The sequence below is a fragment of the Sturnus vulgaris genome, chromosome 4, assembly GCF_052056855.1.
Source record: "Sturnus vulgaris isolate bStuVul1 chromosome 4, bStuVul1.hap1, whole genome shotgun sequence".
NCBI classification, from domain to species: Eukaryota; Metazoa; Chordata; class Aves; order Passeriformes; family Sturnidae; genus Sturnus; species Sturnus vulgaris.
In genome coordinates, this window is record NC_142246.1 from 43667723 (window position 1) to 43694581 (window position 26859).

The 26859-nt window shown below is 37.2% G+C and overlaps 1 protein-coding gene across 2 annotated transcripts in view; it reads left to right on the forward strand.

Moving 5' to 3' along the window:
* The window catches only part of FBXW7 (F-box and WD repeat domain containing 7), a 193370-nt gene that overhangs the window by 78509 nt on the left and 88002 nt on the right, over nucleotides 1-26859 (forward strand). For both annotated transcript variants that reach the window (XM_014890687.2, XM_088163742.1), the window contains exon 2: nucleotides 16342-16887. In XM_014890687.2, the coding sequence (XP_014746173.1) occupies nucleotides 16411-16887 (477 nt within the window). In that variant the 5' untranslated portion in view covers nucleotides 16342-16410. The remainder of the gene's footprint in view (nucleotides 1-16341; nucleotides 16888-26859) is intronic.

Consider the following 26859-nt stretch of genomic DNA (forward strand, 5'->3'; position numbering starts at 1 on the left):
GCAGGGAGGGCAAGCACCAGGTTTGGATGGGGAGTGGTGCAGTCTGTGTTTGATCAGTACAGCTGATGCTGTTTAGCACTGTCTGGGAAAGACAGAGACGGCTCTTTACCTACCAGGAGTCTTTGAAAATCAGGAACATAGATTAGCCTGCAGTAAAGGTGGTTCAAGGCAGTGATGTGTAGGGCTATTCTTTGCAGCTGTTGTTGTGTGGTGGGCTCATTGTTGGAAAGAAACTGTCTTACTCTGCATGCCTCTTTCCACATAGGCATGAGAGATGATGCCAACAGTGGTGAACTGGTGGGTTGGTGAGAGTCCTGGCAGTAGTCAAGTTTAGATCCATAATGCTAGCAGTAGAGCATGCCTTGCTTTCACTGAACGGTACAGCTTCAAGTTTATGGGTAGGTGTTATTTTGCAGTGGTGTAAGATGTTTATTGGTCCCTAATTACCCATCTCTACTGGAAAGGTGTAAGATCTGCTGCCCTTCAAAGCGTTCATATTTGTCATTCTTAACCCAGTGCCAACAATACCAGACACGTTAGAGGAAACTGGTGAGATAAAATTGATTTGACTGTTTTTTTTTCTGGAATGAGTAAGGGGGACAGTTGATTTTGGTGAAATTCTACTGAAAATATCCTGTGGCAAAGCAGTAACAGCATCTTAAATTACATTGGTTACTGAACTCTATAATCTGTTTTTCATCCACTCAAATTATGATCCCAATTTCGAATTTTAAGATTGTTTATATTTGTCTGCATCAGCATATCTTTTATTTGGTAGTTCAGGTACATAATTTATTGGTTTACTGTATACATGATCAGTGCTTTACTGCATTGAACACAGCTATCTTTACTGCTTGTAGTCACATCACCTTTCCTTCTAGGAAATTTTTGTAGAGCAGAAACAGGGGTTATTAGAGTTGATGGCTCTGTAGAATTGGAAAGAAAGTCTGAATGCCTGCCTGACTTAAATATTGTAAGCCACCTTACATTCTTATCTACCTCTAGTCAGGCAAATACAAAAAATTACTTTCCTGGTCCCAGAGACAGTTTGAGTAAAGAAATCTATGTTTCTGTAGGTTATTAGCAGATGCCCTGCTGCTGAATCATACTGCTTAATCAGTTACTGAAATAAGATTCCCAGATAGCCATTTTAAGGGCATTAAATCAATAACAATAATTGCAGCCATTTGCATTTCTCCAATGGAGCCTGCTAAGAGTCTGTTTGGGCCAAGGCCAGATTCTTTTAGACAGGCTGGGATATCATCTTCCTTCAAACCTGGCACTCACTCATGCTGTTTGTCAGCAAGTATCTTGTTGCTCTGCAAGGTCAGATTTTAAATCTAGTGCCATGAAGCTTCTCTGTGACACACAGAATATAAACTTAGGAACCAATGTGTTCTAGACAGTGTTCTGGAGATGTGAGGTTTTTATACCATGTGGAGACTGTAATTGGTTTGGATTTTTTTTCCTTTTAAATTGGACACTAGAAAAGGGAATGTGTTCTGCTGTGTTCTGGTAGTATGTAACCTTATTTTACTTACATCTTTCTACCGATGAAGATGCTGAAAATGCAGACAAACCAGTCTATTAGCAGATTTCAGTAAATCTGGTAAATGTTGCCTCTATATTTCTCTTCATATTTCTTGCTTTTATTGAAAGTAGAGAAGTACAGATCAAAGGATCTTCCTTATCAGATGTTGATGCAAAGGCATTTAACATGTTCACTGACTAGCTCTGGAAGAAAGTACATAATTTGGAGTTCATCTTTGAAAGCATAGCATTCAGAATGGAGACAGTATTCTTCCGTGGATACTGCAAAAATCTGATATAACGTTCACAGCTGAACATTTTATAAGATATGAATTAGACAGATAGGCTTTATTTGTAAAATATATATTGCTCCTTCTTTTTTTAGGGCAATCTCACAGGAATAAGACTGAGCTGTAGTTTTTCCCACCAAAATGGTAAAATACACCAATGTTTATATCTTGTGTTGCTTTCATGAGGCATGTTTTCTACCCCAATCTGATCCTAGCTACCTTTTCTTAGCTAAGAAATTCGGTTTATAACTGGTGAATTAAACACAAATAGGAAATGTCTTTGTCTATCTTATGTTACAGCCTTTTAGTCCAACCTGCTTTAACAGTACTGGTAGAATTACTTTTTTTTTTCCCCTGGCATATATAGGACTACATGATAGCTGAATCAGAGACTGGGTCAGATTGGAACAGACCACAGTGGGTCATCTGGTCCAACCTGCCTGCTCAAGCAGGACCATCCCAGAAACACATGGTGCAGGATTGTGTTCAGAGGGTTCTTGAATATCTTCAGTGAGGGAGTCTCCACAACCTCTCTGGACCATTCATTCTGGTGTGCAGTCACCTGCACAGTAAAGAAGTTCTTCCTCATATTCAGGTGGAACTTCCTATGCATCAGTTTCTGCCCACAGCCTCTTGTCCTATTGTTTGGCACCACTGAGCAGAGCCTGGCTCCATCCCCTTGACACCCTCCCTGCAGATACTGACAGACATTGATGAGGTCCCCTCTCAGTCTTCTCGAGGCTGAACAGGCCCAACTCCCTCAGCCTTTCCTTGTAAGAGATGTTCCAGACCATTAAACAACTTTGTAGCTCTTTGCTGGACATGCTCCAGGAGCTCCCTATCTCTGCTGCACTGACTGTGGAGTCCAGAACTGGACACAGTGCTACAGAGGTGCCACATCAGGCCTGAGCAGAGGGGTGGGACCACCTCCCTTGCCCTGCTGGCAATGCTCTTCCTAATGCACCCAGGATACTCTTGGCCTTGTCCTTCAGACTTCTTTTAAAGAATTGGCAATTGAAACAGGAAATTGAAATAAAAATTTTGAGCAGTAGCCTGCAATAAGCTTGTGGATCTTGAGGTAACATTTGTTGTTGATAACTTGGAAAGACTTGGATATTTAATTCTCTCCTTATCTCGCTTAGTAGAGTATTCTTAATTTTTACCATAACCTTATTGTAATTCCCAGGAGGTTAGTCTGATGCAGAAGCCTGCAACTGAACAGAATAGTGAGATTGGACTTCTCATGGCATAACAGGCATTGCTCCTCCTTTACATTATTAGTCATTATTAAGAGGCCCAAAAATACTGTTCTGCACATTATGGCTTCCTAGGAGTAAAGGGGGTTGATTATTCCTGCTTGTTAGAGGTGGTATAAGAGCTGCTTGAAAAAGGGATACTTATTTCAACTGTTTTTAATCACTCATAGAAAAATGTTCTTTAACAGTAGTCACAGCTCTTCATTCTCACTTTTCTCGGCTTTAATTCTGCTGTAATCGTCTTTTTAACTACTAGAATGCTTTTTAGTGTAAAGGGTGCATATGTTCCCATTGCGTGTTGCTGATCCATGTTAGAGGACTCTTTTCTCAAACAGAGGTAGGGCACAATTTGGTACTTGGTGTTAATTTCCTACCCTTACTCCAGTTTTCATATAACTTAATTAATTTTAAATGCAACTAAATTTAGCTGCTATTTATTCTCAAGGTCTGGTAGCCCACTTCAGTTAAAGATTACCCTTTTTGGTCTATCTTTTCTGCCCTGTGTTCTAAATCTCTTTTTTTTTTTGGTTTTTTGATGTCTCTGGTCTTCCGTATGTCTGCTTGTTGGTGCTGAATTTCAGCAACATTTGAGTTGCAGTTTTAGTCCAAGAATTCATGTTACCATTTTGCCAGAAGCTGACGCCAGTCATCTGGTAAAATTGCAACTCACTATTAGCAAAACCTATAATTTCAGGAAATGTACCCAAAATTACTTTTATGATTAGTGGACAGGAAAGAGACTGAGACAGAGAAATCAGTTGGGTACTTCAGAAATCATTTTGAGGTTTGCAGGCAAACATCGTAATGGCAGTGGTCTTGCTGCCAAATGCTGTTTTGCTTTTGCCTGTTAATGCTTTTGCATTAATAATGGGCAGCTCTGCTTGGAAGTTATTCATGTGTTGCTCTTACAATGCAATTTCACGAAGCAGTACCAGGTGAGGTAACAGTCTGCGTGAATGGATATGTAAAGTGGTTCAGCATACTGTACTGCTAAGGTTTTCCCGCTGGTATTGCATCCCGGCCCCAGGGCCCATCAATGTTATGGTGCTGAAGAAAAATTTATGCTTAGACTTTTTTGGCCATACAACACTAGCCTTTGTGTTAAGCCTAGTAATTGTGAAATAAGTCTGCACTAAAACTAGGCAGGGTTTAATCAGGAGTTTGTTCATATGTTCTGGCTCTGTGTCACTGTGGGAGCAGAGAGGAGGTGACAACAGCTCTCATTTGTGTATATTCTCAGGGAGAGGCTTGCAGCTCACTATGCCCTGGTAGCTGCACTTGTGCTACGTGTTCTGCAGTCGTGGAATGTATGTGTTAAACTAAAATGGAGTATATTTCGAATTTAAGACTTAAAGTGGTGATGAATTTACTATCTTCCTAGTGAGCTATCACAGTGAGTAATTATCCTCATAGTTAATTCAATTTGTATTTTTCTCAATTCAGCATTTAGTGATTGGATCTTGCTTCTTGTCTACTAGATAAAATCTATGTTCACATAGACAGTTGGGAAGAATGGAGTTGTTTCTGCATAGAAATTACATTGCCTGTTTACATAAAATATATGTTACTGAATGGTAGTCCTAGACTTCATAGTTGAGATTTCTGGTTCCATGGTACTTATGGCTTAATGTGTGCTAACGCAAAAGAGCTTTTCCGTAACACTGTAACACTCCAGCACAGCATAACCGAAGTTCTCTACTAGAAGGCAAGAAGGTCATCCTCATTGCTCTTCAGATTCTTTTCCTATGGATAAAGGGCCTTAAGCAGTATAAAACTATCCTAAGCAGTTTTTGGTCTGGGCAGCTGGGTTGGTCCTTGTATGCAGTGGTGTTGATGATGCTGTAAAACTGACCTCAAGGACTCTTCTTATAGGGAATGTAGATGGTCTAGTCTGGGGATAGAAATGAATGTGAAAATAGAACAGAATGCATAGTAGTACTGTGGAGATGTCGGGCCATCTTGGAAAGCCCTCACAACTACCCACACGCTTTGCTTACTTACTTTTTGAAAAGAAAGTTGAATTCAAACCAAAATTATCCAAACCAGTTAAGTTTTAAGGAGTGCTTAGTCTCCTTTTGCACAGTAAGAGCAAAAGAAATTCTTTTATTATAAAGAAATTCTTTATTACATGTGTGTCTATCATGAGAGAGTTCGGATAATTCTGTTGGTACAGCTCTAGCCTTCACCTAAGTAGGTGTACAACAGCACCTTTAAATTTGAAAGGCATATAAAAAATTGCCTGCCTAGTTTTCTAAATTGAGAATTCTTCAGCCCACATGCTTCTCAAGTAATGTAGCCAAAAATACTCTGTTTATGTTGTTTTAAGTATGATTTAATGCTTGCTTTTGGCAAGAAACTCTTCCTTGTAAGTATGCACAGAAAGCGTAGTTTAAATGAGGCTGAAATATTAACTTGCTGCTCTAAATTGAGCAAACAAGGATACTTATGCTGTATCTCTAGCAGTAGTAGTGTAGGCTTCTTGTAGTAATCTAATTCATGGGGAAAACAGTAAGCACGTATTAATTCGTTATTCAAGGTAATAAATTTTAAATCTGGAGATAAAAATTTTGATATAAGAACCCAAGTAATGGTACAGTTGTTAAAGTGGGAAGGTTAAGACAATGCAATTGAAAATTATGTGCTTAGCTTTTATACCTCAGAGGTCCTTTCAATGGAAAAATAGTCACTGCGTGATACTGAGTGGCAGCATGCAGGATTATATGGAGGATTTACCTGTTTTGTTTTTAATACTTGCTAGAAGTCTTGGCACCCTTTAAATAACTCAAGGCTTTTTTTTCTGCTTTTCTTTTCTGAGTAAAAGGGGAGAGAAGCCTTTCATTAGTTCCACATTGTAGTTAACTTGTCACATTTTGCAGCTTAATCCTTCTTTAAAAAGTTTTTAGTGAAAGGACAAACCAGCCATCTTCTGCATAGCAGTCATTACTAATATAAATACTAAAAGTAACATAAATATTTCTATGAACACGGTAAGATTAGTGATAATACAGATCTCTTCTTACTGTGGATTGTTGCCTCCCCTGATATCTTCCAAGGAATGCAAGTGAGGTTATTCTACATTATATCCATTCACTGTTCTTGATGAAAACATAAGAATGTAAAATTAAAATTGAAGAGTAACTTTTGTACTTTTGCTGTTAGTCTTCCCTTTCAGGGAGCTGAAGTACAAACAGTAAGAAGTGCAAACAGTGTTCCTGATGCAGCGTCCTGAGCTCCCCACTTCTACAATAACGCTGTACTGGTGTGTTAATAACTTGTCAGCTGGAATACAGCTTTGAGAAAAAGGACTTAAGTTGTTTGGGTTTTTTTGGTTTTGTTTTGTTTTGTTTTTTAATTGCAGTTTTCTTATTACTATGTGATGGAGGCTTTCAGCAATTTCCTCATGGGTCACTTCCACGTTTCCCTCTTATCTTCACCCCATCCTTGCCACAGCATTACACAGTAATTCTCATTTTCCCATGTGTCAAATTGAGAGGTAAAAGCAGAACTCTGTAGGACATTATTCACTGATTATTTGCTATGATATTCTTTTTGAAACAAAGAAAATGCAGGCATGTTTTGAAACACTTCAAATACAAGAATTAAGCTTATGAATTACTTATGAAGAAAAATCCCCAAGTTTCTCTCTTCCTCTTTTGTGGTCGTTAATTTGGACATCAGGTCTCTATTAATACATTTTACAGCATGAATCTTGGTGCTAGAGCATTAAAAACTGCTATGACTTCAACTCAAATTATCCCCTCTTTTAGCTAGAGCAGTCCTTGTCTTGAGAATACACAAAGAGGGAACAAAAGGCCTTTAGTTTAAAGCATTAAAATTTGATGTTGCTCTTGATATGGGAAAGAGAATTGTGGAATCCATATAAGCTATAATACATCCAGGTTCTGTGTTTCTGTGTGTCTGAACCTTGTACGTGGTTGTATGATCATACATACTTTATCATAAACTAAAGAACGGTGTTAGAATATCTGTAGTTTTTTTCTTGTATATACAAATATCCACACAAACAATGGGATGAGACTGCTGGAGCAGCTGTCTCGAAACTTTTATTCTGTTATAATCATCAGTCTCATTTTACAAAGCCAAGCAAGGGAGATGGAAACAGCCGCAGCTGCTTACAACAGCAGACTAAATTTTCCTTGTTAAAAAGTCTTTTAACACCTTTCTAGCCAATAGCATAATGTTAAAAGCTGACAAGCGTTTGCTTAAGCCAACTGATAAAGCTGCGTGTACATCTTGCTTTGGACAATGCTTGCTTGTAATAGCTTGAAGTAATGGATCAAGCTTCATTATTAAGCTTACATATTTCTACTATCTTGCTTAACGTATTTTCTAAGGCCTATCCCTATATAGCACATAGCATTATGATTTCTTGACCTTGCATCTTTAACCTTATTGCATTTTTCCATTCTAAGATTTGCATTCACACAGCTTTCTGAGAGTTTTATGCCTTTTTTATTTCCCACAATTCCCCCTCTCGGTTCAACCCTAAAGAAATCCTTTTAATGACTTTGTTGAATATTAACTACCTTGCATTACATAGTTCTACTACAGTGCATTTTTCCTTATTTAGCAAAACAGCATTACCAGCTTTTTAAACAAGACTATATTAATAAGCTTTACTTAATATATTGCTTTTTGCTTGTCTAAGGCACTTTTAAGCTTGTTTTAAGTATTTTTATTTTAAACTATAGCAGTTCTAAGGTTTCAAAAGGTTTGGTTGATTTTAAGGAAGTAAGTCAAATCTGGTAGTAAGTGCTGTCTCTTGATTTCTTAATTTTCATCTGTTCTAAGGCCTTGAATCAAAGCCTTTGTCAGCCTTTACATTTTCATACATTAACTTGGGATCAGCAGACAACTGTATAAACCCGGTGATTTTTCTGTAAGATTTTGAGAATTCTGTGTAATATCCTTTCCTACATCTCTTTTTTGGATGACAAAAGCTCCCTTGATGTTTCTGTCCATCGTTTGTCGCACACACTGAAGTATACACGGCACTACTACTAATATTACCACCACAACAATAAATACATATAATTCTTTCAAAGCTCCCTTAACCAAGGTCCAAAGCTCCATCCCTCTAACAAATCATCTAACCATGATCTATCATCTCTTTTGATTTGAGATGTTAAATTTTTCCATTTTTGTATACTTCTGTGGATAGATCTGGATGGTCAGACAAGTTCATACAACACAATCCTTCAAATTCCTCACAACCATGTCTTTGTGCCAGTAAGAGAAAATCAATTGCTGCTCTATTTTGTAGGGTGTCATGTCTAACACTGCTAACTTCTGTCAGCATATTACTGATTGCAATGGATGTAGCATTGGTTTATTTACTCAGCCAACAACTGGCTTGATATAATAGTTTCAAGGCTATAGCTAAAGCAAGTTGGGGTAAAAACAAACATGCCAAAACCCTTTCTGCAGCCTTCCAGGGCCTAACATTACTTCTACAGTTTTCATTATATTGATAGGCAAATCTTTTTCTCCTGTGTTTCTTCTTAATGACTGCTTTAGGACTAGGTGCTGTCACAGTGAGCATTCCAGCATTCCTACAAGGTGTGATGGAATGCCTTGCTAAGCCCTATCTCTATCCTTTTGGTAATTGTCATGGATATTGGTCAACCCTGGAAAGTTCATCCCAACTGTCTGAATAATTGCACCAAAAACTCGAATTTATGTATGCAAAGTAATGGGGAGTAACATTGTACTTTGAAGGATCACTTTCTTGTCAATCACTAGCTGAAAACAAGGCAGAAATCCTTTGTTAAAGAGCCAAGGATCTCTAATTATTGGGGTTCGGATAATGCCTTGGGAAGTTCTTTAGTCCAAATGTCCCAATCACTCACAGGATTGCTCCTGTTGGCAACATTGCCTGGCTTACTATTCAGTTGCTTTTTAGTCTAAGGATCGTAGTATGTAGGTATTGGCCAATCTTTTACTGGCACACCTATTAGACAGGTTGAAAAAGGCTTCCCTGGGTTCAAATTGGATAGGCATATGGTATCTGAACCTGCAGCCTTGGCTAAGGTAACCCAAACATTGGTCTTTGGTTGTCCTACAGGCAAATCCATACTGCATGAAGGAAGCAAAACTATCAAGCACCAATGGAGCAGTAGATTTTGCTCCATATCTTTTGTGAAGGTTTTTTTTTCTGGCAAAAGACTTCTCCATAAATATCAACTCCCAGATTTATTCAGGAGTTAGCCAGTTGTAGCAAAAAGGGGGTAATTTTACCTTTACCAATTTTATGGGGGTGTTCTTAACTCTCTAAAGTAACACAAAGGATACCAAGCTTTTACCAAAAGAGCTCTACGAAACCAACAATTTCTACACTTGTTTCATTGGCATAAAAATCAAGATTTGCAGGTTCCACAGGTGAACAAAGAATGTCAGGCATGACCTGTAGTCTCTCTGTTGGGCTCACGTCTGCATGCTTGTTTCTCTGCTCTTGCTATTGGAAAGAGAATCTGTGGAATCCGTATGAGCTATAATACATCCAGGTTCTGTGTTTGTGTGTGTCTGAACCTTGTTGGTGGTTATATGATCATACATACATTATCATAATCTAAAGAATGGGACTGCTTTTTGTTCAGACTGTTTCTTCTAAACTCTTCCTTATGAAAGGTCTATTAGTCTCTCTTCTACCGCTGCTATTTCTTTATCAACCACTTAGCCTAAATACTGCTAAATATACATAAATTCTTGTAGCATTTACTCATTTTCTGAACTGCTTGTTGTATTCTCATTCTCTAGTATGTTTTTATAGGGAATAAAACAGAGAGTACAATGGAACTGATAAAGGAGCCTGATATCTTAGGCCTGATCGAACAGAAACCATGGGACAGACAGACACATATAAGTGCTCCCTGGGCAAGAAGTGACCAAGAAACATGTTGTGAAACTTTGTGATAATGTTACTAGGTGGTGTGATGTCATGGAGAGTGTGTAACCAATAGGAAATTGTTACCAACAATAGAACCCTATATATAAGTGCCTATATAAACACTTTGTATACTCCATAAAATTGGCTTCTGATCCGAACTCAGATGTCCCCATCTCTCCATCACTGATAAGTTTTGTGGGCTATTTCATATTTTATCCCATGTTAAATACTTTATGTATTTGTGTCAGAATTTGCGTAGGATTATGTGAAAGGCCTTTAATTCCCAGTTAAAGCAAAGTTTTCTTTTAATAGTTTCTGTGTGTTTGTCCCCATAACCGATAGCAATGGACATGACTCTGTCATGCTCTCACTACCTATGTATTGTCAGATAGTGTCTCTCTTTTAAATAAATCTCTTTTCTGTGGGGAATGGATCCGAATAAAGCAAAGTGTCTGAGACTGTCAAGTAGCACTAGAAGCTAAAGGGAATTGGGAAATTGAGGCCTGGAATTAGAGAGGAAGCCATATTCACTGGCAGTCCTGGAGAAAAAAGGAAGTTGGATGGTGAAATAGGGAGAGTAAAGTCTGTTGAAATAGGATTGTGGGGTTAAATAGAAGGAGGTGAACAGGAAGCAAAGACATCTTATAGTAGACCGTGCATAGTGGGAAACCTGGAAGTGTCTTTGCTCAGAAACTTTCAGGAGGAGAGGTCAGGACACCAGGACTCAGTGAAAAGCTTCAGTAGGTAGATGGAAAGTTGGGCCTGAATTTCAGTAGAAAGGGAGCTGGCTGCAAAAGAAGATTAAATACAGCTGGACATAACTAAATTTAAACAGGAAACTTTAATTGTGGTATTTAAAAAATTTAATGAATACTAAATCTATTTTTTTGTTTGCTGTCAGATTTATGTTTGACATAAGTAAGTAATTAGAGGTGCACTTTTATTTAATGTTTGTTGCTTTGATCCCTTTGCACCGAATAAACTACATTAATTGATTGTTAACATATACGAGATTGTGAAAAAAGAGCAGGATAATTTCTAATACAAGAGAAACATTGCACGTGCTGCTGTAATAAGTGTTGACAGGGCTTTGCTGGGAGGTTAATAGTAAAGCAGGAGCAGAGAATCTTTCTGGTTGCTATTTTGTTCTATAGCTTGAAGCTGTACATAATGACTTGAGAGATTTGAGGTGTGTATATGTTTGGAAAAAGTAGTTTGTCATTCTTATAAAAAGTATGTGGTCTTGTAGAACGAGTTACGTTGTTAATAATGTATTTTATTTTGAAGAAAAGCTACTGAAAGTTTTTTAAATCTCTATTTCAGTCTTGCTCTAATCAACATATGTGCTGATGAAATTCAGGCTTTTTATTTTCTTCATCTGTGCAATGTATTCAACACTGTTTTGTGACTCCATTACTATGATCATGTTCGCTGTCCTTTATAGTGCAGCAAAATTATTCTGTAACTTTCATTTAAAGCTCATGACGTGTCTTAACTTTGTTAAGCCCTTGCATGAAAATAATTGTCTGCTACGATAACCTGTAAAAAAAGGTGGTAGATTCTTAATTTGATTTTTGTATTTCAGTTATTGCGTGTTGGCTGCTTTGGTTTGTTACTTAGCTATTGTTCAAAATCTTTCCCATATACAAACTGTGTAGCTAGTAATCAGACAAATATATTACTGTTTTTTTAAACACATCACATATGTGTCTTGCTTGCAGTGTTTTGCAATGTTAGGTATTATGGCCATGACTCAAATATATATTTTTCTTTGGTAAAACATGGTTCACAATCTCACTGTTAACTCTGTTATTTATTTATACTTGCTTGATGCTGCATGTAAATCCCCTTCTCATGCATATTTTTTCAAATGGCCTCAGCAGGCCTTAGATGGCCTCGCTTGTTAGATGTATTGCACTTTGTGTGGTAGTTGGGCTTGGATCAAGTGCATCTTTAAAAGCCTAACTCCTGATTATCCACACCTGCTCCCCAGTAGAATGAGTTGGAGCACAGCTGTCCCAGAGCACTTTCTAGGTGAAACTAAAGCAGAAGATGTGCTCCAACCGTGAGGGTCATTTTAAGCTTGAGGGGGGTGGGGGAGGTCTGGGCAGGTATGGGAATAAATCACTTCCTCTCCCCAGAGCTGGTATCCTGTGGGTGCTGTGTCTCAGCTTTGCACCTCTGCCCTGCAGCACTACATTGCTTGCTTGTGAGTACCAATGCACCAGTGTTGTTCTTAGGCAGTGTGTTTATAAGGGTCTTACACTTTTTTTTTCAGAAGGTAGGTTTGGATTTTGCTTTCTATTTACCTCAATTGCACAGTTAAAGAACACAATCAAAAGCTCAGATATATTACAGTGTGAAGATTTCGTCAAATATCTACAGAAGTTCTTGCGTTAGTTCAATTGTCTTTGTCCACTAAATCTGTAATCTCAAAAGATTTGTTCTAGGAGCATCCACTAGCCATAAACCACGTTGTGTCTGTAGCTATACTGTCCTATCACTAAATGCTATCGTAATACTTAGGTTAGTACCCAAGTCAGTCTAATGCATTAATTTCCAAGGTAATTATTTTTAAAACCTTTTCACAGTCTGTTATATTTTGTTGAAAAACAAACCCCACCACTCCCCAACCTTCACCTCTCTACATCCACCTGATTTCCTTTTTTCTTTACAGTTTTAAGTGATAAAAATGGAAAAATGAAAACAGACAGCACTGACAGAAATTTCATTTTCCCATAGTTATGTGGGTTTATAAGTTAAAAATATTTAGTAACTTTTAAAATCTGTATTTGCAGGACAGATATTTCAGCAATAAAGCAGGAAGTGAAGTGGTCATCCTTGCAGTACAGAATGCAACCTGTTGTCACAGATAACAATGAGTAGTTTCCCCTTTAATCTTCTAGTATTGCTTGGCATTTCTTGTTTTGAGCGACTGTTGTTCATATTAATTTTTATAACCTATCTTCTGTGACTATGTAATGGATAAAGCTGAAGAATTATGCTTAAACAGCATTTCATAGTCACATATTCAATATGAGGGTTGCATGCAGTCTTCCAATAGAGATGTGGGATGCCTTCATCAGCCCTGAGTTTACTGTTGGATCAGTCTGGAGACTTCCATTTTTTTTAGGGGTTTATTGCATTTTGTTTTCCCATACAATTCAAGTGTTAAGAAACTTACCTGGGAATGGCCAAGTTGACCAAGTATAATGAATTTTGTATGTTTATGCAAAGTCTTGCCACTTGTGTTGCTATGTTTTGATGTCTGTCTGAAAAAAAATCTTTGTGGTCTGAGACAGGTAGGAAAAACAATATCTTTCCTCAGTGTTTCTTCTGGTTTTTAGTTGATTTGAGTAATTTTGGTCTCTGACTGTATAAGTCAAAGAGACACTGTATTAGCTGAAAACACATAATTTCAGTTCTCTGGAAGTTGATTCGTAAATACACTTCTTCCAGCAAAATAACAATCCTTTCTTATTCCTTATCTACCTTATATATGGAAATTTTTGTATCGTGTGTATTAGCTGACTAGTTAATTCTGAAAGCACTTACATGACAGAAAGTAGCTGTAATGTTTCAAATCTCTCAGATAATGTACATCTATCTGTTCTTTAGCAAATGCATCACCTCTCTGCATACTGATGATTTCTGATGTAGCCCTGCTTGTACTTAAATTTGGATAATGTATTTTACAGGCTTCTTGAAAAAACGAGTTTATTCATGCAAATGCAGAGTAACATGGAAACCACTAATGACTAAAGCTAATTTCATGAACTGATGATCACTCAAAAACGTAGGAATAATTAAAAACATATATTAGTACTAATGTACATTTTTAATTGGCTGGAATTTCATTTGGGTATAATAACAGTAACAATAGTGATATTTTTGTCACTTAAACATTTAGCCTATTCTTGCATTTGATTACTTTAATTTTTCAAAGCTGACCTTTTATGTTGGTTGCTTACAGATACAAATTGGAAGTATGCATTAAATTATTGAAACAAATGCAATATTTGCAGTTTTATCAAGTACATATAAAACCAGAAATTGCATATGTAGTGCCGCTAATACTGAAAAAAATGCATTTTAACTTTTTAGCTACACCCATGGCTACTTAGAGAAACATTTGTGGTGTAAACTGGAATTTCTAGATTAAGAAGATGTAAACCTCTTGTTCAGCCTTTTTAAAAATTTTTAACTACTGATTTTTACATTATTTAGTGCTTCAGATGTCCAAGTTGAGAAAATAAGGTGTAGTATTGTTTCGTTCGTTCGTTTGCCCAAACTATGTAGCAAGCCTGATACGTAAGTTGTATTACCATCAGATGATATATGCAACTAAATTTGACTTTTGATGATATATCGTTATTAAACATCACTCCCACATGCTAAGGATTCTGAGCTTTGGGGAAAGATGTTAAATGACAACATTTCTCTTAGAGTGCACTCTTCATGGCATCTTTCTTAAGTGCTAGTTACTGTACACAGAAGAATAAACACATTTGCTCTTGCTACCACTTGAATATAAAAACATGGACATTAGCTTCTGGTTTGGGTCACATGCACCCGAGTGTCCTAAAGCTTTTTTTCCATGGAAAAATCAAGAGTTAGCACCGTGTCTGCTTCCTTCCATTGAATGTGTGGCACTTAATTGTCTTTTAGTGTTACCTTATCATTCACTGATTGGAACTTAATGGATACTTTCTTTGAACATCTATTTCTGTGACTGACCTTAGAAGGTTTTATTTGGAGGAATTGTCACCTGGGTAGATACATGGAAACTTGAGAACCCTGTCTTTGGGATGTAAGTAGTGTTTCCCAGAGGAAGAAAGGTGCAGAGAAGTGCAGAATCCCAGCTATGAATCCTCCTCAGAGAAGGAGTGGAAAAACACCTGTATGTATCTGTGCCTGTTACAGTACAACACACTGAAAATGACAGTAAAGCTATGGTTTCTGATGCTTTGTTCCCTACTAACCAATAAGGTGAATGTTTTTGCAAATATCATGGAGCAAAGTTGGGGTTTATCTGTTCCCTGTCCATCATACAAGGCCCTAGGTTTTTTGTTAAAAAGAAAGAAAATTCGACTATATGAGATAGGTGATTTAAGAAAAAGGAGAGGGTGATAGTGATGGTGGCAGAGGTTCAAAGATTATCATCCTGTGCTGAAGTACTCGTGGAAACATCCTTTACTGGTCCTACTCCAAGGAGAGTCAGAACTTGTGCTCTCATCCAGTATTTGTGTTGTTGTGCTTTCTGAATCTCTCACAGTGTGGGCTCCCGAGAACAGTGACTCTGTACACAATGACAAAGCTAATTTCTCTCTGCACACGTTTTCATATACTGCTTTCATAGCCTTTAAGTCTGACTACTTGTTGAGTTGTGTCTGGCTTCATCTGCTCAATACGTTGCTTGAATCTAGGAAAACCAGAATCTGGATGTGCTAGCCTCAAAGGCTATATAGCTGGAAATCTGATACCAAATGTAATAATGAATTAGTCTATGTTATAGCCCTCCGTTCTTACATGTTGCTTGGAGGCACATGGGTAACTGAATGCATGAATAATTTGGAAATTGCATTAGTATTTTTCAGTTTCTATTAAAATGCACCTAATTTTGGCCTTTTTTAATATCTCAGAGACTCATTTAACAATGATTGTAGCTTCTTAGACTTTGGAGAACTTTACTACTAACCATCTTTTTTTCTTCCAGGCGAGGTATGTGCCATTTCTGGGGCCATACAGGTTGCCTAGTGATGTCTGCTTTTGACCACTGGGCATCTCTGGTCAGCTGAAGACTTGGCAATGATAAGGCTGTATTCTTTAATGAGTGTTATCTTCTTTAATAATCCAGAAGGAAATTAGAATAACAAGAAATGAGGCTTTCAATTATATCTGAAAATATGCTGCTCTTAATGCATAAGACCAAAACCAGTTTGTTTTTTGAATAATATACAAAGTCTGTAATCAAATGAGAGGGAAAATAAATGCAATTTGAAATGATCTGTGTACTGTTTTTTGCAAGTAATAGCGCATACTTGTATCTTCTGCTAACATGAATGTTAATGGTTCATAACGATTCTCTAAATGGGCAGCTAGTTCTTCTGAATTTTGCAGAATCTGGTGCTTAAAGAGACTATGATCAGACTGTTTGATTGAACAAGTAATTCTCTTGCTAGCAAGTTGCCTGTAGTTTTTTTTTTTGTTTTTCTAGTTGTGTGTCAAGTAGAAATTCTTCCTTGTTTCCTGTAAGTTTTTATTTGCTGGGAATAATACCATGAATAGATTTTTACTGCTTTGTCTAATAAAAAAGGAGTAAAATTTGTAATTTTCCACTTTTTCTTTATCTCCTTAGAATGTGAAAGCATTTGCATCTTCAGATAGCCTAGCCAAGGTCCAAGAAGTAGCAAGCTGGCTTTTGGAAATGAATCAGGAGCTGCTCTCTGTGGGCAGCAAGAGGCGACGGACTGGTGGATCTCTTCGAGGTAATGCTTCCTCAAGCCAAGTAGATGAGGAGCAGATGAATCGGGTCGTAGAAGAGGAGGAGCAGCAGCAAAGACAACAAGAGGAGCAGCACATTGGGAGGAATGGGGAGATAGGAGGAGAAGAACCTGGGTTTGATGACAGACATGAGTCTCAGCAGGAACAGTTAGAAGAAAATAATAATAGACTTATTGCAGTGGATGAAGATTCCACTTGTAACCAAGAGGAAGAAGATGATGAACATGCTGGTGATCAAGAGGAGGAGGAGGAGGAAATGGACCAGGACAGTGATGATTTTGATCAGTCTGATGACAGCAGTAGAGAAGATGAACATGCTAACTGTAATACTGTCACAAATTCCAACAGCCTCATGGACTTGCCCATTCACCAGTCATCGCCATTCTACATGAAGACAAAGGTGAGAAGCTACATTTTTTTGTGCTTTTAATCCTCATTAACTTTGGATTTTGGAAAAAAATTACGTATTTAGCATAAACTAAAGTTTTACAATGAAGCAAACATTTTATTTTCTAAAGAGATTACAGTGAAGAATTTATGTAGCACTCAAAAACTATGTTGTTTTAGCTGTTAATAATAAAAATATTTGCATGCATTTGACATGAGCAAATACTCCTATATATTTTAAAAAATAGCATTCTAATGACTGTGGCCAAAATACCAAGATGTTTCTTTATAAATATTTTTGCATAAGACCCTCCTGGTGTTATTTATGATATTTGTCGTCTCCAAGTGGGCTAGAAGGGAAGGTAAGACGTGTTGTTTTCTCAGACAAGATCTGGTTCATTTAGGAGAAAACATTGTAATGAAAATGTAGGGTGGAATATTACAGAAACATTAAGTTCCTCCTGCTGGCCTGCTGAGTTCCTTGACAAAATACAGGTTAAAAAAAGTGTGGTAACCAGTCATTCAGTTAGGAAGTCATTACATAATGTCTCATAGTACCTTGCTTGTGAGGACCTTGAACCTGTGTGCTGGTTGTTGAAAACTTCAGATTTGTAATAAGAATCTGGGAATTAATCTTCATACTTTTATTTCTACGTATACCACCGAATATTTTAGAAATTATTGGCTGCAGTGTACATTTGTAGTTAACTTTATTTTCCAAGTTCTTTGGGAAGGAGGAATTCCATTAACTTGTAGGAGCAGCAAAATAATGAAAGTAGTGAAATTGACTAGTAAGGAAGAGGAGCAGGCCAGTGTTCTTCTGGAATAATGTTCTTCCTAAGTCTATGGATTAATTCCTTTTTCTTGCTCATTATTTGTTAATGGAACACTTAGCCTTCTCTCGCCTTTCAAAATATAAAACCTCCTCAAACTTTAAAATTTTACTTTAAAAAATACTTAAAACCTGATGTAAAATAAATCAAAACCACAAAAAAGTCAGTTAATGTAAGTTAACAGGTTGAGTATGGGCATAAATGTATAGAGATGGATAATCAGTCTTGAAGATGTACCTGAACAGGTAAATAGGGTGACCATTTGCTTCTGGAATCTACGGTGATGTTTTTGTTAATAACAATAGTATGCAATTCACTTACATTTTTAAAGTATCTCATATAACATCTTTGATTTTTGAAAAGTTATAATGTGTTCACATGACTTTTTTCTGTAATTTTATATTTATAATTCTACTCTTCAAGGTATTGAAGTATATGCTTTCTAATTTGGAGTGAAATACTGTTATGTTTCATGTCACTGAATTGGGTTTTACAACTGGAATCCTTGGTTTTATTTCCACGCATTGGTTTTCCTGGATTTAGTATGTTTTCCTGAGTATCACATAACTTGCATCCAGTATGGACAATATTTAATGTAGGAAATTCTTATACTCAAAAATATGTTTCTAAGTGTGTGAAGTGGTAACGTGTTGAAGTGCTTTGTAAGTAACTATACCCAAATTATGTACAGACGTAGCAGAGCATAATTTTCAGTGGTGGCCAGTTCTGAAACTTTTTATATTTACTTCAATAATGAATGTAGCTTTTTCTTTCTTTTCTTGAGGCATATTTGATATGAACTGAAACAAGCTGATTTAGCCTGAAAGAAGATGTCTGAAAGATCTTTGTACAGATGCAAAATTTCTGTATGGTCTGATAGTTGTTCTGCGTATTCGATGCAGGGCTGGCTCTGTTCCCAGGCTGTGCTTCTGCAAGAATTGCTGGGCAGCCAGGTAGCAAACCATATCTGGAAATCTTTTCACGGTGCAGCTCTGTTTTAGGAAGTTTCAACTGTGTACCTGAAGTATCAGGGCAGGTTAGAAAGCTGCTTGAGCTGGCACTGCTCAGCACGATGGTTACACATTAGAACTGACAACATGCAATTCATTAATAGACCAGTATTTAACCAGAGGAACTCATTCTGTGTTACGAAGTGTTGTGGAAATACATCTGTGAAAGCATGAATGAATTGATTATTCTTATTATTTTTTCTTTTAGTTTCTATTAATGAAGTTTTTCTTTATACTCTTTAAAGTTTGAGTCTGTTTTGCTCTTCTCCTAATCCTATCTCGCAGCAGAAAGTAAGTATCTTCTGGTGGGTGCACAGGCATTTGGCCAACACTAAACCCACCACATAAATTGGTGCGTTGGCTAGGAAATCTCAAATTGGCGAACCAAAACCATTACGCTACCAAATACCAAGAGATAATAGTGAGACTGAACAAAATAGAAACTGCTACTAGTGTAGGTGTTGTGCAGCTCATCTTAGTTTTTTAATATCTCTGTTCTTTGTCCTTTTACTTTTTCTTCCTTTCCTCATAAACTACTATACAGTCTTTCTCTTATCTGATGCTTTTTGTTGACCTGCGCAATCCTGTGTGGCTAAGGTAGGAAATGTCATATTTTGCCCATAACATCACAGTGTATCCTGCTTGGGTTTGCTGCCTGTCACCTTAGTAACAGCAAGCATGCTATGTTCTACTTGATAAACATCATCAGAAGCATAAACCCCATTATATTTGTATGAAAATAATTTTTATCGAAACCCATGTTTTATATAATGTTTATATAATAGATATAACAATATGTAAAATTTATAAAAATATTTGCCTCATACTACTGCTCTGTTCAAATAACTGATATAATTGCTGCCGTGATGTTGTGAAAATGTTCTGAGTAAAGGCATGGGCACTTGAAATGGGAAGGCAAATGTTTCAGGAGAGACTTCATTGCATTCACCAACACCACACAGGAATCTGGAAGGATCCTTGTGGTTATCTTTCATGATTTCCAGCATAAAATATTAGGCTGCTCTGTACTGAATTCTGTGCGAGCTAAAGCTTATGTAGAAAAATATCACTGAAAACAGGAAACTGTGCAGCAAGGCAAATCTCTCAAGCGTCGTTTAATAGTTTGTTAGTTATCATCAGTGTTTAAACTTCATCTTTACTCTGCCTTCATCCTATCGTCTTTTTCCGACTATTACAATTTTATTTTCTTGTTGTATTGAAGAGCTGTTTAACAAATGTTTTTTTTTTTCTCCCCATACTTTGCGCAATCAAGTTTTTGCCTGACAGATCTCTTAAATGTGAATAATAAGGACAATGGGGACACTGGACATATATTTCTGTTTTTTGTTCTTGTTATGATACTTCTTTAAGCACTCTGGTGTTGGAACATTAGTCTTGAGTTGTGGATGTCTTTATAACTTGATTAACAGTCTGGATGAGGGGATCAACTGCACCCACAGTCAGTTTACAGGTGACATCGAGTTGGTTGGGAGTGTTGATCTGGTGGAGAGTAGGAAGGCTCCACAGAGAGGCTGGATTGATGGGCCAAGGCCAATTGTATGAGGCTCAACAAGGCCAAATGCTGGATCCTGCTCTTGGCTCACATCAACCACATACAGTGCTACAGGTTTGGGCAGAGTGGCTGAAAAGCTGCCCAGCAGAAAAGGAGCTGGGCCTGCTGTTGAAGAGCAACTGAACATGAGTCAGTGTGTGCTCAGGTGGCCAAGAAAGCCAATGGTATCCTGGTCTGTATCAGCAAATAGTGTGGCCAGCAGGACCAGGGCAGTGATCATCCTCCTGTACTCATCACTGGTGAGGCCATACCTCAAATCCTGTGTTCAGTTTTGGACCCCTCACTACAGGAAGGACATTGAGGTACTCTAGAGAGTACAGAGAAGGGCAATGAGGCTGGTGAAGGACATGAAGCATAAGTCCTGTAAGGAGCAGCTGAGGGAGCTGGTACTGTTTAGCCCATAGGAGACTCAGGGGAGACCTTATCACTCCCTACAAATATCTGAAGGGAGGTTGTAGCCAGGTGGGGGTTAGCTTCTTCTCCCAGGTAACAAGGGATAAAACAAGAGGAACTGGTCTGTAGTTGCTCTAGGAAAGATTTATATTAAGATACTTCCAAGAATGGTAACTACCTCCTGAGGAGCCTGTTCCAGTGTTTGACAGCCTTTTCCCACAAGGAGTGTATTTAAAAGACATATAGAGGTAGCACTTAGGGACATGGTTTTGTGTTTGACTTGTAGTAGTGTTATGGTTGGACTTGATGATCTTAAGAAACCTTTTCCAACCTAAATTATTTCTATTGTATCAGAACTTCAGTAGCAACTGTGCCAAGGACAGTTAAAATTTGTTTATGCAATGTATTTACCTATTTATATATCAAATAACTCCATGCATTGGGATTTCATCTTTGACTGATTTGTCTAATATGATGCAAGCCTCTTTCAGAGCTTTCTGTTCTGTGAGGTTGGCCTGCATCCTTTGTACCTATAGAACTGATGGTCAATTGTATTAAAGTGACCAGAGTTTTCTCACATGTCAGATCCTTTACTGCTTGTTAATATTTACTCCAGCTGATCTGAGTCTTGTCAAATGTTGTCATATCTGTTTTAAAAATACTAAATAGCACAAGAGGACTAAGGAAATATATATAGCAGTCTGACAAAAATATGTGCTTGATGCTGATTCTTCACTGATTGCATTGTATTTGTGGCATCCATTTCCAGTGCTCTGTGATGACTTTGTATTAATTGAGTTCTGTTGGGTAACAACCACAACATAAGTAAATACTCTTACATCCCGTATTTCAACTGCACTTGGATGCTTTTATCCCTCTACATGTAGGATTCTGCTGCAATGTAAGGACAAGAATGTATTACTGGCAGTTGCTGTCACTGTGAAATAGCTCATGTAAATTATCATTCTTGCTTACTGGAGATTTAAATTGTTTGTCTACCTGCGCTCATACTCTTGAAATTGTAATGCTAGCAGATATATCATGCCAGCAATATTTTATGTTTATCAAAATCGGTGTTTATGACATAGGTGATACTAGCATGATTTTTGTGGATGAAAATGTCATCAATGCTATAATCCTATTTTATGTCAACCAGTGCCTTATTTTCTCTTGTACTGACACCTGGGTTTCACATAAAGTTATCTCGGTTGTACTCTGTTTACTTTTCCAAGTTTGTTCCTGTAAATCATTAGGTTTTCTTGGTATTTCTGAAATATTTTTATTGTTCTAATTCTTAAAAATATTTTGATATAATCTTATTCCTGTTTTTTTGTCTTTGTTTGCATAACTGTTTGTGCAATTCCTGGTTTCATAGTTTTAAAATATTAATGACTTCAATATACGTTAATATTTTGTTTTTAATTGGTGCTTTTGATTCCCATTAAGATGAGTTGTTTTTTTTGAACTGCTGCAAGCTTTTCGTATTTAGAGGAGCATTGGCTTCTTGATTATCTTAGAAATTGTTTCTAAACAATTATGGTAATTTGCAGGTTCATTCATCTCTGGTTTGGGTTTGATGGGGAATTGATTTTGTGGGGAAAAAGTCATGGTCACTTGTATGCAAGCTCCTATGAATTTAACTTTATTCAATTAGTTTATATTTATCTAAAATTCAACAATACATAATACTTCTAATATTGAATGTCTCTTATGTTGAAGCCACCTCAGTTAGGAAATAACCACTTTTAAAAAAAATGAAACACATGAATTCATTAAAGGCATTAGCTGCATTATTTCCAGCAAATGTTGTCACAGATTTCTGTGGTGTAGGCAAAATAGCTACTTGAAATCAGACTAACAGGAGTGAAATGTATTATGTAAGGACCTGGATTTTAAAATCTAAGTGAGCAGGTGGAGCAAGAAGACTGTTAGCTGATACGTAGCCATTTTTCTTTCTTGGGGTTTCAGAAAACACTTTTGTCTGCTCTGCTTGTCTGAAGGATTTTCTGAAGGAGTGTTTGAGCCCATTAGGTAAGATGCTTTATCCTTCTGGACAAAAGGCACAGTTGTTCACAACAAGAATCTTTGCAACAACCCCCACTTACTTAAACATTTATTTCCTTTTCTTTTATTGAGGTTGTCATAAAACTTAGCAAATCAGGTTATATGAATGTGAAATGTCACTTCTGTGTTAACTGTTTGGATTGTGATGGTGACTTCTCATATCGGGTCAGGCATTCTTGCATGTAGAACCCTCCAATAACTTCTCTAATTAGTCTCCTCTTCAGATGCATATTTGCTTGTTGCAGAATTGTGGGTTGTGATTGTTTTGTTGGTTAGCAGAGCTTCCAAGGAAACAGAAAATAGATTAGCTAAAATTAAGATGAAAATTATTGTATAGTTGCATCTACAACCACAAAAAACAATTTGATACTCTTTCAGAAGTTGTAATATTTTAGCATTTGCTTCGTTACTAAAGGTAGTAAGATTTTTTTTTAATAGATACGTTTAATACATGACGTATATTACAAACAACAGTGGTAAAGCCTGAGAAGCAGTTTTTGTGTAAAACCAGTGTTCTTTGATTGCAGCATTCTCTACCATACTTTATACCATACTACCCATTTGGCTGTAAGTCACAAGAGAGAGTGTGTGTAAGTAATGATGCTGTTCAGGAGTGCCTCTTCTTGATTGTTTAGTCACATAGGAGAGTGGAGGGAGGGAAGATGGAAGAGATAAGCTGGATTGACTTGGTGGAGCTGGAAGAGGATGTACCATAGGAAAACTTGTCCCTTGGAGCTTAAAAACCGATCTCTTCAATTCTGAAACAAATCTAAAGCCCTGTTCATATGCAGAGCTTTCAGCTCTTAAATAGTGCAGGCTGTGACAGAGTTTTTTGCTGCAAGGTGCCTGGTCTAAGCTTGTATGTAGAGCCACAGAGATAAGGTGTCCTAGTTTAAGGGAAATTTGGGAGGAAACCTCTAGGAAACAGATTCCAGTGGCCCCTCCCCCAACTGGTTCAGGAAAAGATTTCCTCGGAGAGAAAAACCTGTTTATTTAACAGACAAAGCACTTCCCAGTGCAAAAATGAACAATACTAAATAACAAAACCTCTTGCCACTCTAAAGAGATGACAAATTCAGAAGAGTCCCTTTCATGGGTTGCAGCCTGGCTCACTCAGTCTGTTCGCAGTCCCTCCGGTGTTGGGAAATGCCATGGCCCAGGCCAGGCCCTAGTAGACCACAGGTGTGGGCTCCCAGTGCTCCTCTGGTTTTTTAGTCCAGAGCAGGTTGAAACAATTCCAAGAAAAAGGAGAAAAAACCAGTCCAGGGAACTTCTCTGCCTCAGCTAGTCGAAAACTAACTAAAACCAAAGGAGGGTTCTCTACTGCTATCCATTGCAGACAACAGTCTGTGTGAAGGATACGGGGAGCCAGTGCAGTCTCTGACAACAAACTCTGCACCTCTTCTCTCTCCCTTCACTCCTGGAAGCAGTCTCAAAGTTGAAGACCCTAACATCCAGCACAAACAGAATGGATGACTGGGGATACAAGCATCATAAAGTCACCTCAGGACATAAGGATTTATTTTTTCAGGTGATTTTGGGTTTGTGTGGAAAGACAGCATTAATTTTTTAAACTGAGGGAACCTAAGATTGCACTGGTCACTTTATGCAAATGTGAAGTGAAAATGATTCCTGTGTGAAAGTCTAGTTATTGTCAGAATTACTGATGGACTAAAAACAGGATAGGGGAATAAGGGGGACTCAAAGATGATTACAGAAATGCTGATCCTTAGGAGCAGATTATTTTTTGTGTGTTCAGGAAGCACATGGAATTAAGCAAAAGTTGCAGTGTGTAGGTGGAGGGTGGTTGGTGTTTATTAATATTTTTTCTCCTCTGAGCAGCAGAGGGGGCTGCTATTGCTTTGCTGCAGCCCTATGTAGACTTGTGCGGTGTTCCTTTGCAAAGGTTTTCCTTGCTCCTGCAGCTAAAAGCCTAAAGCATATTGTTTAGGTGTAGGGAATAAATGCAACTGTAACAGAAAGGACTCCGTATTTTTCACTTGCCAAGAAATATGTTTCCAGTATAAGAAATGATGTAGGAATATTTCCTTTAAAAGAACAAGTACTAAACTTATTTTCAGATGGCTTGTGTGATGAGAATGCAATATATAGTTCTCTGCTGAGTATACAGGAGAAAGAAAAAAAACTTCATACTATGAAAAGAGATTATTTTATTACCTATTTTTTTGCAAGGATCACATGCAAGGTGTGTAGATACTTCATGCCTTTCAGTTAATGTGTTCAAGGGTTTTAAACTAAGAAATAATTTGCCTAAAGCTGTATCAGAAAATCTACGCATAAAAATTGCTGTGATTGTTGAAAAAAGGCAGCAAAAAAGCATTGAGAGGTTGTTTTTTTTTTTTTTTTTTCCTTGCTATGACTCTATTTTTTAATTGAGGGGGATCTTGTCAAAGCATACAAAAGCTTTAAGGGCAGCTGTTTAGATACTGGGGACAGATTCTTCAGTGGTGCCCAGTGACAGGATAAGGGGCAATGAGCACAGACAAAAACATAGGAAGTTACATCTGAAAATGAGGAAAAACTTTCCTTTGAGGTCACAGCGCTGGAACAGGCTGTCCAGAGAGCCTGTGGAGTCGTCTTCTATGGAAATACTCAAAACTTGCCTGGACATGATCCCGTGCAAACTGCTCCAAGTGAGCCTGCTTTAGCAGAGAATTGGACTGGATGATCTCCAGAGGTCCCTTCCAATTAATCTGTCATTCATAACTGCCAGTCAGAATTACTTTTGTATTACCATGACAGTTTAGTTATTTTCAAGCAAGTCTTGTTGTTTAAATTTTTTTTTTTTTTTTTTTTTTTACTTTTCTGATACAAAGCCTTGGTTTGTATTGGGTGGTAATAACTTTTAAAATATTTATACTTGGAGATTAAAATAAATCAGCACTTCTAACCTTGGATTTCTTTCTCATTTATATACTCCACAACATAGTGCTAATCATTCCAAGTATGCAGGATCATTTCAAAAGGTTACACAACTGTCATTAGATGTAGTTTGTTAAATATTAAAGCATCCATGGAAGGAATGAAGATTCTTTGTTTCTCTGTAGGTAGCAAGTTACTTCTCCAGCTTTACTAACCTGCAGCATGCTTTTCTCCAAATACCAGTGTTTTGTTTGAAAAGTACTTTTTACTTCCTGTCCTTTTATTTGGCTGTGTTAATTTATTGTTTCATTTGCTGCTCAAGGCTTACAGGGGTTTAGCTATACTTTTGTATTTTCTAAGTAAATTTTCCTACACGTTCACTTGTACATAAAACTAATGTGTTACATAATTGCTGGTCTGCTAATTTTTCCTACTCACTAAGTGAATCTTGAAGTTTGCTTATAGATATGTGGGCTATGTTTGTGTAAAGTGGTTATCACTAATAGGGTTTGTGGCTTATCTAAGAACTTTGCTATCTAGTTGAGCTTTCTCATGTAAGGTTGTTGAAATACTTAATAATTAAATTTGACTGTTACTTTAAAGTGTTGCAGTCAAATTAAAAGGATTTATAATAAATTCTACGTTTTTTTTCCTTTATGTGGAGTGTCTTCCCACTTTTCAGTATGCTTTTTTTCAAATGTTACAACAATTAAAGGACCATTTTAATATATAATTTGTGAAGTAGGTGATTCTGTATAGAGAGTAAAATGAAGTATCTTTGTGCCTGGGAAAAAAGAAAGGTAGTTTAATATAAATCATTGATTCTAACATTTGGGTCATAATTTGGACTACTAAATTCTATTTAATAAGTAGATTTAAACTGATTTCTCCCTTCACTGCAGATAGTTGTGGGGTTTTTGGTGGCTTTTAAAAATTTTTAAAAAATTTTTTTGTTTTTTGTTCAATGTGGAAAGAGGTAGTGCTGATTTAGTTTCTCATTACATAGATTGTTTACTAGACTGAAGTCCTAGCTGAGCAAGAGAGAAGCAATTTTCTACTTCTATGCCAGTAATTGACGTCAGTCTTTAAACTCCAGGCAAGGGTTTTTCCTCAACTAGCCATACTGGAAAATAAATGTACAGAGCTTTGGATTGTGCCAGTTTTCTCTGTAGAGTCATCTGAAATATACAATTGCTCTTTTTTTGCAGTGAAGCCTTCCACTTCCTGGT